The following is a 12,602-nucleotide window of genomic DNA, read 5'->3' on the forward strand; positions in this document are numbered from 1 at the left end:
ACAGGGTTTCTCTGTGGCTTTGGAGCCTCTCCTGGAACTAGCTCTGTAGACCAGGCTGGTCTCGAACTCACAGAGATCCGCCTACCTCGGCCTCCCGAGTGCTGGGATTAAAGGCGTGCGCCACCACCGCCCGGCTTTCCCTGGAATTTTAGTTAGCAAATTTCTAAATATTTTTTCGAATGCACACCCTATGTGGAAAGGTAGTTATAGACAGGGGAAGGTAGGTGGAGCCTGAGTTTGCTAGCAATCTCTATTGTTAATTATTTCCTTTCTTTTAAGGACTCGTCCAGGGATATTAGAGAGGCCCTCCACGAACTCTTGTGCTGTACCAACGTTTCAACAAAGGAAGGCATTCATCTTGCCCTAGTGGAGCTGCTGAAAAACCTAACCAAGTACCCTACCGACAGGGACTCCATATGGAAGTAAGGGCACTTACCTCATTTACCGAGTCCGTCATACGGTAGTAACCAACTGTACCGCTTACATGACTAGGTGCGGTCCTCAATCTCACCTCTGATAGACGCTTGGTTCATCTTTTTTTATTTGGTTTTTCAAGACAAGGTTTCTTTGTGTAGTCCTGGCTGTGCTGGAATTCACACTGCCTCAGACTCCACCTGCCTCTAATTTCTGAGTGCTGGGATTAAAGGCATGCGCTACCGTCACCTGGCTAGCTTTTCCGAACTCTTATTAAAAATCTGCTTCCTAAAATGAATATCCCATATCAGGTTCCCACCCATCCACCTGGTAAGTATGTCGGGTAAGGTCAGACTTTAGGGTTGGAGAGCTGACGCCAAGGTTCCCTTTTCTCGTACACTGCCCTTGTCTGTCTGCACATGTCCAGCACTACAGCCATCAGCATTGCGCTCAGGCAGAGCTTGCACTTGACCTACAAACAAAAAATTCTATTTGATCTACGAGTAGAAAATTTCAGTTTTTTCTCCACTAGCTTCACTGGCTTCAGCCACACTATTAATACTGTTTATTAACCTCTCTCTCTCTCTCTCTCTCTCTCTCTATATATATATATATATGTATATATGTATATATATGTATATATATGTATATATATGTATATGTATGCATGCATACCTGTATGTGTGCACTGTATATGTGCAATATAAAATATATGTTTCAGGTTTTTACATATTTCACTGGACTTATCTGATGAAGTCATTCCAAAAGGGGGGATTCATGTTAAAAGAAAAACTACTGAGCTGGCGAGATGGCTCAGCAGTTAAGACCACTGGTTGCTCTTCCTGAGGTCCTGAGTTAAATTCCCGGCAACCACACGGTGGTTCACAACCATCTGTAATGAAATGTGGTGCCCTCTTCTAGCACAAAGTTGAACATGCAGCTAGAGCACTCATATACATTAAACAACAAACAAATAAAAGTTTTTTGGAAGTGGGGAGAAAAAGGAAAAACTGCTAAGTTGGCTGTGGTAGCACATGCCTTTAATACCAGCAGAGGCTGGTGGATCTCTGAGTTCTAGGCCACCCTGGTCTACAGACTAAGTTTCAGGACAATCAGAACTACACAAAGAAACCATATTTGACAAAACAAAAAAGAAAAGAAAAGGAAAACTCTTAATGATTACCCGTGGGTTAAGTAAGGTGCTGGAGGGTATGTACACACAGACCTCTATTGATGTCAGTGTCAGGTAGATGGTAGAGAGCCTGTCTTTGCCGTGTGGTAGCCAGGCAGTCTGCCACCCCGCCACATCCTCAGCTCCTGGCAGATGCAGGCTGTGGTGTCTCATTCTAGATCACGTTTTAAAAATTGTAGTTTGTATTTTTGTGTTTGTGTGTGTGTGTGCGCGCGTGCCATCGTGAGTGTGGGAAGGCCAAGGGACATCTGTGGGAGTCATTCTCTTCTTCCACCACGTGGTTCTGGGGATTGAACTTGGATTGTATTTCAGTGGCTGTAGATCACAGTTCTGATGACCGCTTTTCTGTTTACCGTTTCCCTGTGTTTGTGCAGCCCGATTAAGCTCAGTTCAGCATGGGGTGGATACATGGTGGTTCCCAGCTCTGTTGGGAAGTGCGGGACCCACAGTGAAGGATGGCCGCACGGTGGAAGCTGTTATTGGGAGATGTTTGTATTAAATAAGATTTGTCAGGGCTGGAGAGCTGGCCTTTGTGCTTCCTTGGGACTTGGCTTCTATTCCCGGCACCCACATGGTGCTCACAGCTGTCTGCACTCCAGTCCTCAGGCGTCTGGTGCCCTCGTGTGGCCTCCGGGGTCCTCGTGGTGCGTGGTCGTCCATGTAGGCAGAACAGCCCATGCACATGAAACCATTTAAAAAAAGTTAAAGCAGAAACAAAAGTTTAAGTAAAATATAAAAATAAAAAATATTTGTGACTTGGCACTTGTGACTCATGCCTTTAATCCCAGCACTTGGGAGGCAGAGGCAGGCAGATCTGAGTCCGAGGCCAGTGTGTTCTACAGAGTTACTTCCAGGACAGCTACGGCTGTGTAGAAAAACCTTATCTTAAAACTCCAAAAGAAACAAAAGAAGAAATATGATGCTGAAAAAGTACTTTCTGTTTTTTTGTTTGTTTTGCTTTTTTTTTTTTTTTTAACAAATGGTCCCTAAAGCGTTTTTTGTTTTTAGGGTATTTTTTTTTAATGTATATGAGGGTGTTGTCTACATGTGTGTATATCCCATGTAACCCTGGTGTCAGAAGAGAGTGTCAGATCTCCTGGAACTAGAGTTGCAGATGGTTGTAAGCTTCATTGTGGGTGCTGATAAAGTCAGGTCCTCTGAGAGAAGAGATGTTCTAACCAGCCCTGGTCCTGGTGTTTCCTCTCTTCTGCCAATCCATCCGCTCCTGGTCTCTGAGTCCTGTCGCGCGCGCACGTGTGTGTGTGTGTGTGTGTGTGTGTGTGTGTGTGTGTAAGTCAGTGTTGGGTATCTTCCTCAGTGTTGCTTCCACTTTATGTAAAATTTTAAAATTATTTTATATATTGATGTTTTGCCAGTATGTATGTATGTCTCCATACCACATGCATGGCTGGTGCCCTTAGAGGTCCTTAAAATTCCTGGAACTGGAAGGTGCCCTGTGGGTGCTGGACTCAAACCCTGAGTTGTCTGGAAGAGCAGCCAGTACTTTTAACCATTGAGCCATCTCTCTGACTCCCTTCACTTTATTTTTTTGTGACAGGGTATCTTACAGAATCTGGACCTTGTTACCTGGATTCTCTGTCCAACAAGCTCTCAGGGATCAGCCTGATTAAGTCTGCTAAGTGCTGGGATTACAGGCACTAACTGTTCAGTTTTGTGTTTCGTTATTGTTTGCGTGGGTGTTCAAGGCATCCGTCCAGGCTGTGTGCCAAGCTCTTTACCACCTCTTCAGCCCTCTTTGTAATTCAGTTTAGCCAAACTGTTAGCAGGTCTAACCCAAAACTTATAAAAAAAAATAAAAACACACAGTTTCCCAGCACTCGGGAGGCAGAGGCAGGCGGATCTCTGTGAGTTCGAGACCAGCCTGGTCTACAAGAGCTAGTTCCAGGACAGGCTCCAAAACCACATAGAAACCTTGTCTCGAAAAATCAAAACAAACAAACAAACAAACAAAAAAACACACAGTTGCCTCGTGTGTAGTTTTACACAGCTTGGAAAAGTCCGCCCCTTTCACTGTAATAGCTATTTTTTTTAACTGGGTTCTTACTAATGACACTCTTAAAAACTTTGCATTTTTTTTTCTCATTTAAACCCTGCTTTATGAACAGCCTGCCCAAGGCTGCATGGTTTTAGGACATCCCCTAGGATATCAGTTGTGTTGTTTTGACTTCAAGTTAAAAATCAAAAAACAGAAAACCTGGCTCAAAACATCTTAATAAATCTAATCTTTACATAGCAATCCATGAGTGAGCTTCAGGACTGACCATCTCGTCAGGCTGAGAGTCCTGGTTGATGAGCTCACAGTTGCCAAACGGTTGCTTCATAAGCCAGCCTCGGAAGACCCAGAGAAAGAGATGCCCTCGTGTGCTTCTGTGTGTGGTTAGAAAGTCATTACTGACAGCTCCCAGCAGACTTCTCATCTTGCCCCAGTGACCAGAACTGAGTTACTTGACTGTTAGCGGACCAGCTGCTGGGAAATGGGCGGGTTGAGCCGAAGCGGACAGCCCTGGAACTGGATGGTCTTTGTCTTAGCATCTTACCGTTGCCCTGGTACCTAAGGAGTCAGTTTTCTTGACAGGAAAGCTGGAGGAACTGCATTTGAGCTCCTCTGTTCTGTAAACGCCGTTTCTAGAGGAGCCAGCTGAGTTCCTGAGGGATTGGTGATGTGCCTGAAGTTGTAGAGTGTGGAATGTGGATGAGACACTCGCTAATGTGCTGATGTCGTTCCTGTTCGTTTCAGGTGCTTGAAGTTCCTGGGGAGCCGGCATCCGACCCTTGTGCTTCCTTTGGTGCCCGAGCTCTTGAGCACCCACCCGTTTTTTGACACTGCTGAGCCAGACATGGATGACCCGGCGTGTATCCTCTTTGCTGGGCTCAGGTGGGCCCTGCAGTCGTAGCAGAGATCTGAATTGTACTGGTAGTGCCAGAGAGAGAGGTGGCCATTCTCAGCCTTCATTGCTTTCATCTTTGCCATTTAATAGCAACAAGCATTTTTGCCTTTTATTTACCCCTTCTCGTATTTCACATATTCATTATATATTTTGTACATTTTATCACTAATTTGCCACACAATTTTATCTTTGTTGTTGATGATTTTATTATTTTATTTCTTTATTTCTTTTAGTTTTTCAAGACACAGTTTCTCTATATAGTCTTGGCTGTCCTGGAATTTGATTTGTAGACCAGGCTGGCCTCATCAAACTGCCTCTGCCTCTTGAGTGCTGGGATTCAAGGTGTGTGTACCAGGCCTTTTCTTTTGGGCCACCAGGCAGCTCCCAAATCGTGACACAGAGACTACTTATTAGTTATGGATGCTCGGCCTGGCTTAGGTTTGTTTCTGGCTAATTCTTTTAACTTAAATTAACCTGTTTCTCTTTATCTACCTTTTGGCTCTGGCTTTTTCTCTTTCTTACTCTCTTTCTGTCTGCCTTGCTTTCCTGGCGGCTGCTGGGCCTCTGCCTGGGCCTATCCCTCGTTCTCTCGTTCCTCCTCCAAGCCTCGATTTCTCCTCCCATTTATTCTCTCTGCCTGGCAGCCCTGCCTGACCTCTCCTGCCTAGCTATTGACCGTTCAGCTTTTTATTAGACCAATCAGGTGCCTTATGCAGGCAAGGTGAAACAAATGGAACTCTTCTTTTCATAATTAAACACACATCCTACATCGTTAAACAAATGCAACATAAAAGATGTAACGCAGCTCGACATAGTTAAGGTGATCTCCACAACAGGTGTGTGCCACCACTGACCCTTGAAAAAATTTAAGTTCTGTTGTTATTTTTAGTTTTATTTATTTCTATGTGCATTGGTGTTTTGCCTGCGTGTAGATCCGTGTGAGGGTGTTAGAAGCCCTGGAACCAGAGTTACGGAGAGGCAAGAGCAGCCATGTGGGTCTGGGAATTGAACCGGGTCCCTGGAAGAGCAGCCAGGGCTCTTAACCGCTCAGCCTTCTCTCCAGCCCCAAGAAACTGAGTTACTGAAAGTAACTCAAAAAGATCAGATCTGGGGGGCTGGAGAGATGCTGCTCACCCTTGTTTGTAACTCTAGTTACAGAGAATCTGGCAGCCTCACAGAGACATAGCTGCAGGCAAAACAAATTCAGTACACAAAAAATACATAAATATATTTTTAAAGGCAATTTGCCTATTAAAAAGAATGAGATCTATCCCAGCTGTTGACATCACACCTGTGAAGTGATGTAGGACTTTCCCATGAGGCAAGCCACATCGTGAGGCTGTACAGGTCTGCCCCTAAAGCTTACACGTCTGATTTTACAGCCTGTGTAATCCGCTGTGTCTTGAGCCATGCTTCGTTTGGCCCGAGGGAGGCGCAGTTCTGAGCTAGGCTGCATGCTCACTATGCTTGTAGTTCAAGTTCAGTGGGTTTTGATTTCCTCGTGTAGCATGATGTGGACTTGGATTGTTTTCTAGTAACGGTAGTGTATTTACCCCAGTACATTATCACTCTCCCTAGGCTCCTTTTGCTTCATATGCAGACCCAGATCCTCCATGAGTTTTAGGGATCCTTATTGGAACATAGGACACACTGAAACTAGTGAGGACAAGGGGACCATTGCATCCTCCCCTAAGTCTGCTTGTTTTCACCATCTCTTGGGGTTGGTGTATTTGCTTAGACAGGTATTATCTGCCTCACTTTGGCCTCGAGCCTGGCATCTGCCTCGACCTCCTGAGTTCACAGGCACACCCCAGTACGTTGTGTGGTTCTGAGGATTGAACCCAGGGCTTCTTGCCTGTTAGGCACGCACTCTACCTACTGGGTCGTACCTAGCCGTGAACTGCAAATCAAAATTGTTTTGATTATTGGGAAATTGTGGCCTTAATGGGAACTTTGGCGGTGGGAATTAAGGCAGCAGACTATGTATGTATGGATTTCTAAACTCACTTAACCCACTGTGCACCAGACATTGCAGTTTTAGTTCTTATCTTCAATGCTGCTAAAACCTGCCCTACAATGCCGGCGCTGTTCTCCGACCACACCTTCAGGCACTACGCCTACCTGCGAGACAGCCTCTCTCATCTGGTTCCTGCCCTGAGGGTAAGCTGAAAGTATTCTGCTTTGTTGATTTACGGTGCCTTGTGGTGGTTAAATAGCAGACTATATGGTCTACAAAAATTCATCCGTCCACCATTCTCTTTTTATCTTGGACTTTCTTATTGTGCTTTAAACAGTTTTTGAGATGATCTCTGTTGCTTAGCTCAAATTTAAAATCCTTTTTTTTTTTTTTCCAGGATAGGATTTCTCTGTGTAAATAGTCCTAGCTGTCCTGGAACTCACTCTGTAGACCAGGCTGGCCTCGAACTCACAGAGACCTGCCTGCCTCTGCCTCCCGAGTTCCACCCCTGCCCAGCAAACTTGCAATCCTTTTCCCTCAGTCTTCCTATACTAGGGTTATAGGCGTATGCTGCCGCGCTGGACTTCTGTGCCTGTGCTTCTATGTTCACATCCTCCAACCATGTCCCCCTTCCCCGCTCCCTCCTTCACTCACTTCTCTCTGTGCTGAGCGTGCAATTAAGGATTAGTTACATAATGTTAGGCAAGAAAAAAAATATATTTTAGACTGGAGTAAACTTGTAATATTTATTTTTACATTATGTAATTTGTGTGTGTGCAGAGCACACACATGCTGGGCATGCGTGTGGAGAAGCCAGCTGGTTAGTGGGAATCAGTTCTCCCTAGGGTCTCTGTATGTGGGTAGTCAAAAGACGTTTTGGAAGTTGCCTCTCCTGCCATGTCAGGGACAAACTCAAGATCTCAGACTTGACGGTCAGTTTCTTTACTTACTAAGCCTTCTCACTGGCCCTCCATCTCTTTCTTAAATCTTAGAAGTTACTACTTCTAACGATTAGAACAGGAATTACAATTACCTTCCTATAAAACATTTTACAGCATGCTTCATAAGCTGATTTGGGAATAAGTCATCACACTCCCATGAAATGAAACACAAGTCTTAAAAATAAATGTAACACACAGATTAACTTTTAGTACTATTCCTAAGCTCAGCAACAGAAATATGATATAATTCTCTTTTCCTACTATGGTATTGGATAGGCTGGGTTAGCATTCTCATTTATATTGGTGCTCGCCTTCCTAGTCTTTTGCCTTGTGTTCTTCCCCTCCTTTTTTTCCCTCCATCTTTCCTCTCGGCCTCTGTTGCGTGTCTGCGTGTGTGCGTGCGTGTGTGAGTGATTGGCCATGCCATAAGCCGACCACAGGATTTGCTGATACTGCTGTTCCACTATTTTTTAGTTGCCAGGGAGAAAACTGGTGTCATCAGCCGTCTCTCCTGCCATCACCCCCCATGAAGACCCTTCCCAGCAGTTCCTGCAGCAGAGCCTCGACAGGGTGTACAGTGTTCAGCACCTAGACCCGCAGGGGGCCCAGGAGCTGCTGGAGTTCACCATCAGGTGAGCCATCCTTGTCTGCTTCCTCTGACAGCTAGCGTTTCTGTCCTGCTCAGCCTGATGGCTTTGAATTCCATTGTTAGTTATCCAGATTCTCTGAGTGTTGGCCTTTACTCCTGAGTGGTTTTGAGATTTTATTTATACTTAGGTTAGATTGTAATTTTTTTTAATATTTATTTATTATGTATACAATATTCTTTCTGCATGTATGCCTGAAGGCCAGAAGAGGGCACCAGACCTCATTACAGATGGTTGTGAGCCACTATGTGGTTGCTGGGAATTGAACTCAGGACCTTTGGAAGAGCAGGCAATGCTCTTAACCACTGAGCCGTCTCTCCAGCCCCTGTAATTGTTTGTTTATTATTTTTTAGTGATGTTTTATTCATGAGTCAAAGAGTAGAGCAAATAGAAAAAGTTACAAAGAGCTTACACCTTTCATCCCAGCTCTTGGGAGGAAGATCCAGGCAGATCTCTGTGAGTTCAAGGCTAGCCTGGTTTTTATAGTGAGTTCTAGGACAGCCAGGGCTACATAGAAATCCTGTCTCAGGAAAAAAACAAAAACAGTTAAAAAGCAGGTATTTTAAACTTTTCTTTCTTGTTAGATGAGTAACAGAAATGCAGAGAAGCAGTGGTTTGACGAGGCAGGAGTTTCACCCTCCCTTGGGCCTGCAGGGCTGAGATCATCATGGATCCAGGCTCACTTTTTCTGTCTGTCCTCTGTTCCTTGTCTTCCCTTGCCTGACAGTCCACTCTCCTTCTTTCTAGTCTGCTTTTGCCTGTGAGAGAAAGGAAAGGGCAAGAAAGGGGCTTCATTCTGTTTGGCTTATTTTGAAAGGTAGGCCCCAGAGGTGCCTTTAGTGTTCTGTGTTGACTGGAATATAAATCATGTGGTTATATCTAGCGTTGGCGAGTCTGGATCAGTAGTTTTTGTCCTAGCTGACTAGTATCTGGGTAATAATGGCACTAGTATCTGGTAATAAAGGAAGGTCCTGGGGAATACCCGATACGCTCTGCTAGACCACGTGACCCATATCTGACCAACCCTTTTGTACACTGTGGGCGGCCATGATTGGGAGCCACGCTCCCCTGCTCTTGATAGCTCATGTGCAGTGAGCCTCAGCGCTGTGTTTTTCTCTTCTCCATGATAGTGTTTAGTTTTGGAGGCCACTAAAAGAGGCTGCTGGCCCTGAGCCCAGGAAAATAAGCTGATTCCTGACTCATTCCCATCTAATTAAGCATTTAGGGCTTGTCCTTGACAGTTTTGTTTTATTGGCACTAAAGCAAATGCAGAACGCATAAAAACAAGTCGATTTAGTTTTTAGCTGTGCTGTGACTGTTAGTAGGTTCTCGGTAAACACCTGCTGGGGTGCGTTCCCTTCGTGATCTGGTGTTTTTATTTATTTGTGGTTTTTCATGTGTGTGTGTGCGTACTCCATCCCACATGTGGAGATCAAAGGCTAGCACGCAGGAGCTGGTTCTTTTTCCACTCTGAGTCCTGTGGACTGAACCCACGTCATCTGCAGTAGCCCTTGTATCTTTAAGTGACGGCCCACTGCGCTAGTGCTGTGGCTAGCCCTGGGCACTCCCCGGAGAACTTGGGAGAGAAAGCAGCTGTGAGCCCACTCTGCTCAACAGGCATCCCAGTTTGCTAGACATGTCAGGGCCAGGGTCTGACTCCCAAGTTTGTGTTGAGGATTATGCAGTCATGAAAGATTTCCTGTGTTAAGTAGAGATTAGGTCAGATGATCCCTGAGGTAAGGGCCTGAACTCAATGCCCAGACCCTTAGACCAGTGCTGGGTGTTGGTGAGCTAGGGACAGTCAGAGCCCTGGGTCTAACCTAATTGGTGAGCTCCAGGCCAAAGACAGACTCTGTCTCAAAGGAGGTGAATGGTGCTGTGGATGACACCCGGAACACACCTGTGCACATATGTAAGCACGCGTATGTACATTCAAAGAGTGATGATTCCTTGAGACAGGGTCTCTCAACATAGTCCTGGCTATCCTAGAACTTACTATGTAAACTAGGCTGGCCTCAAACTCACAGAGATTCCTGTCTCCATCTCTCAAGTGCTAGGAATAAAGGCACCAACACACCCAACTTCAAAAATTACTATTTTTATAGTTGCTAAAAAGTGTTAATTGGCTTTTTATACAGAATAGTCAACCAGGGCCACGTTTTTGTTACTGTTGATGTAAAACAACTTTCCTGTCGTAGTCACTGCCCTTGCAGCCAAGTTCTTGTATCTGTGGAAATTTGGACATGGTCCAGTACGAGTGCAGGGAAATCTTATTTTATTTTATTTTATTTTATTGAGCTTTGCATAACTACTTTGTCTTCACCACTGTGTCTGGGGTGCCTTCTAGGAACTTGGAAATGCTTGTTATAAACAATAGTGATGACTTCAGCAGAGCGATGCCGTTTTAGAGACATGGTTTACTGCTTTGTGTCTAGATGCTCAGATGATGACTTACAAAGGCCTGATCTCCTGGATTCTGTGATGTCACCAGTGCCCATGAGTAGACCAGGCTGGCCTCAAACTCACTGACATCCACCTGCTTCTGCCTCCCAAGTGCTAAGATTAAAGGCGCGTGCCGTCACTGCCTGCCTGGCTCTCAGAGCTTTTTAAAAAATTAATTATTGGGCTGGAGAGATGGCTCAGCGGTTAAGAGCATTGACTGATCTTCCAGAGGTCCTGAGTTCAATTCCCAGCAACCACATGGTGGCTCACAACCATCTGTAATGAGATCTGGTGCCCTCTTCTGGCCTACAGGCAGGATACTGTATGTGTGTATGTATGTATAAATAAATAAATAAATAAATCTTTTAAAAAAATAGTTTAAAAAAAATTAATTACTCATTTATATGTGCATTGGTGTTGGGTCACCTGAAACTGGAACCACAGATGGGTGTGAGGTGCCATGTGGGAATTGGGAATTGTGTATTTACATTCAGCATGACAGCACTTCTATAAAAGAGCTGGGGTTTATTCATGCACACCCTGTATTTTCTTTTGCCAGGTATTATGTTAGTAGGAGAGGCATAGTGGTAAACAGATAGTCCCTATTATGAGGGCTCTTAGTTTCGTGAGAGTTAGTTGGATAAATAGAAAATATAGAATTGTACTTTGCTACTATAGTAGATAAGCAGGGTCTCTAGAAGAAAGGAAGGTTCACCTAAGCCTTCTTTGAATGGGAAGCAGTTCTCGACCTATAGGTCGTGACCCCTTTGGAGGTTGAATGACCTTTTCACAGGGGTTGCCTAGGACCATCGGAAAACACAGATATTTACTTTACGATTCATAGCAGTAACAAAAGTACAATTATGAAGTAGCTACAGAAATCATTTTATGGTTGGAGTCAGCACACCATGAGGAACTGTATTAAAGGGTCACAGCATCAGGAAGGTTGAGAACCACTGATCTAAGAGATGACCTGAAGTCAATCAGGTGAGGGAGGGAAGAGTATCACTAACCAGATGTGGAGTCCTGAACTAAAACACGGCCTTTCTAGCTTCCTATCTGGTTAACGGTTTGTCCGGAGTTCAAACCTTCAGCATAAGGAGAGGTGAAATCCAAAGCACAAGCTCAGATCACAAAGAGAACGACTGTAACCTTGATTTTTAGAGCGTAGAAAGAGGTTGAAAGGAAAGTGTAGCCAAAGACATTTGATCTGTACATCCAGAGTATTTTGTTTTTGAGACGAGATCTCTGTTGTGTAGCCCTGGATATTGGAGCTTGCCATGTAGATCAGACTGGACTTGAATTCATAGAGGTCTGCCTACCTCTAACCATCTCCTGAGTGCTGGCATTAAAGGTGTGCACCACCATGCCTGGCTTTTTTAAATGTTTATTGCCTTTATGGACCAGGGGTTGCTAATGTGTGTTCTGAGAGGGGCATTGTTGCCCTGCCAGATCACATTGTAGAAATATGGTTCATTATAGCTGTTTTTCGGTTTGTTTTGTCTCATTATTATTTGATATGTTTCATAAATTTAAAAAATTAATAGCAAATAAATAAATGGAGTGTTTATTATAGGTTAATGATCAAAAGAAGAGAGTTTTAGACTCAGACAGGCCTGGTTTGTGTCCTCTTTTTGACATTTTTTAACTCTGACATTGGGCAGACCACATAATGTTAGTGTTTGGTTTCATGCTCAGTGGAACGGATTAGCTACAGCTCCTGGAGTGAGGAGTAAATGAACTCCGATAAGGAAATGCCTAGCTCAGTACAGCTGCCCACAGAAGGTGCTCTTTGTGCCATCCGCTGAGAGAATCCCGTCTTCTGATGGGCGTCTAGACTGCGGCTTCCTGAGGCTTGTGGGCAAGAGAGGTGCACAGAGGAAACCCGGGGACACAGAGCGTTGTGCCGGGGGCCAGCAAGTTTCCACTTTGCCTGTCCTGTAGGTGAGGCTTCTTGTGGCTGATTGGGTTGCACTGAGAGCAGCGGTTTACACCGCAGGGCAGGAGACTAGCGTCAGCTCATGATCAGCCTGGCAGTGTTCTTCTAGTAGTAACAGGGCAGAATCTTGCTGACAGTAATTGCTTCAGAAATAGAGTGGT

At 44.7% G+C, this 12,602-nt stretch overlaps 1 protein-coding gene across 1 annotated transcript in view; it reads left to right on the plus strand.

Annotated features, from left to right (window-relative positions):
• The window catches only part of LOC121458899 (integrator complex subunit 4), a 57,081-nt gene that overhangs the window by 25,887 nt on the left and 18,592 nt on the right, over positions 1 to 12,602 (plus strand). The window contains exons 12-15 of the mRNA XM_041668271.1: positions 280 to 422; positions 4,365 to 4,480; positions 6,542 to 6,675; positions 7,888 to 8,045. Coding sequence (XP_041524205.1) covers positions 280 to 422; positions 4,365 to 4,480; positions 6,542 to 6,675; positions 7,888 to 8,045 — 551 coding nt within the window. The remainder of the gene's footprint in view (positions 1 to 279; positions 423 to 4,364; positions 4,481 to 6,541; positions 6,676 to 7,887; positions 8,046 to 12,602) is intronic.

The sequence above is a fragment of the Microtus oregoni genome, unplaced genomic scaffold (genome assembly GCF_018167655.1).
Source record: "Microtus oregoni isolate MIOR12 unplaced genomic scaffold, Mior012 000018F_ref0000195, whole genome shotgun sequence".
In the NCBI taxonomy this organism is placed as follows: domain Eukaryota; kingdom Metazoa; phylum Chordata; class Mammalia; order Rodentia; family Cricetidae; genus Microtus; species Microtus oregoni.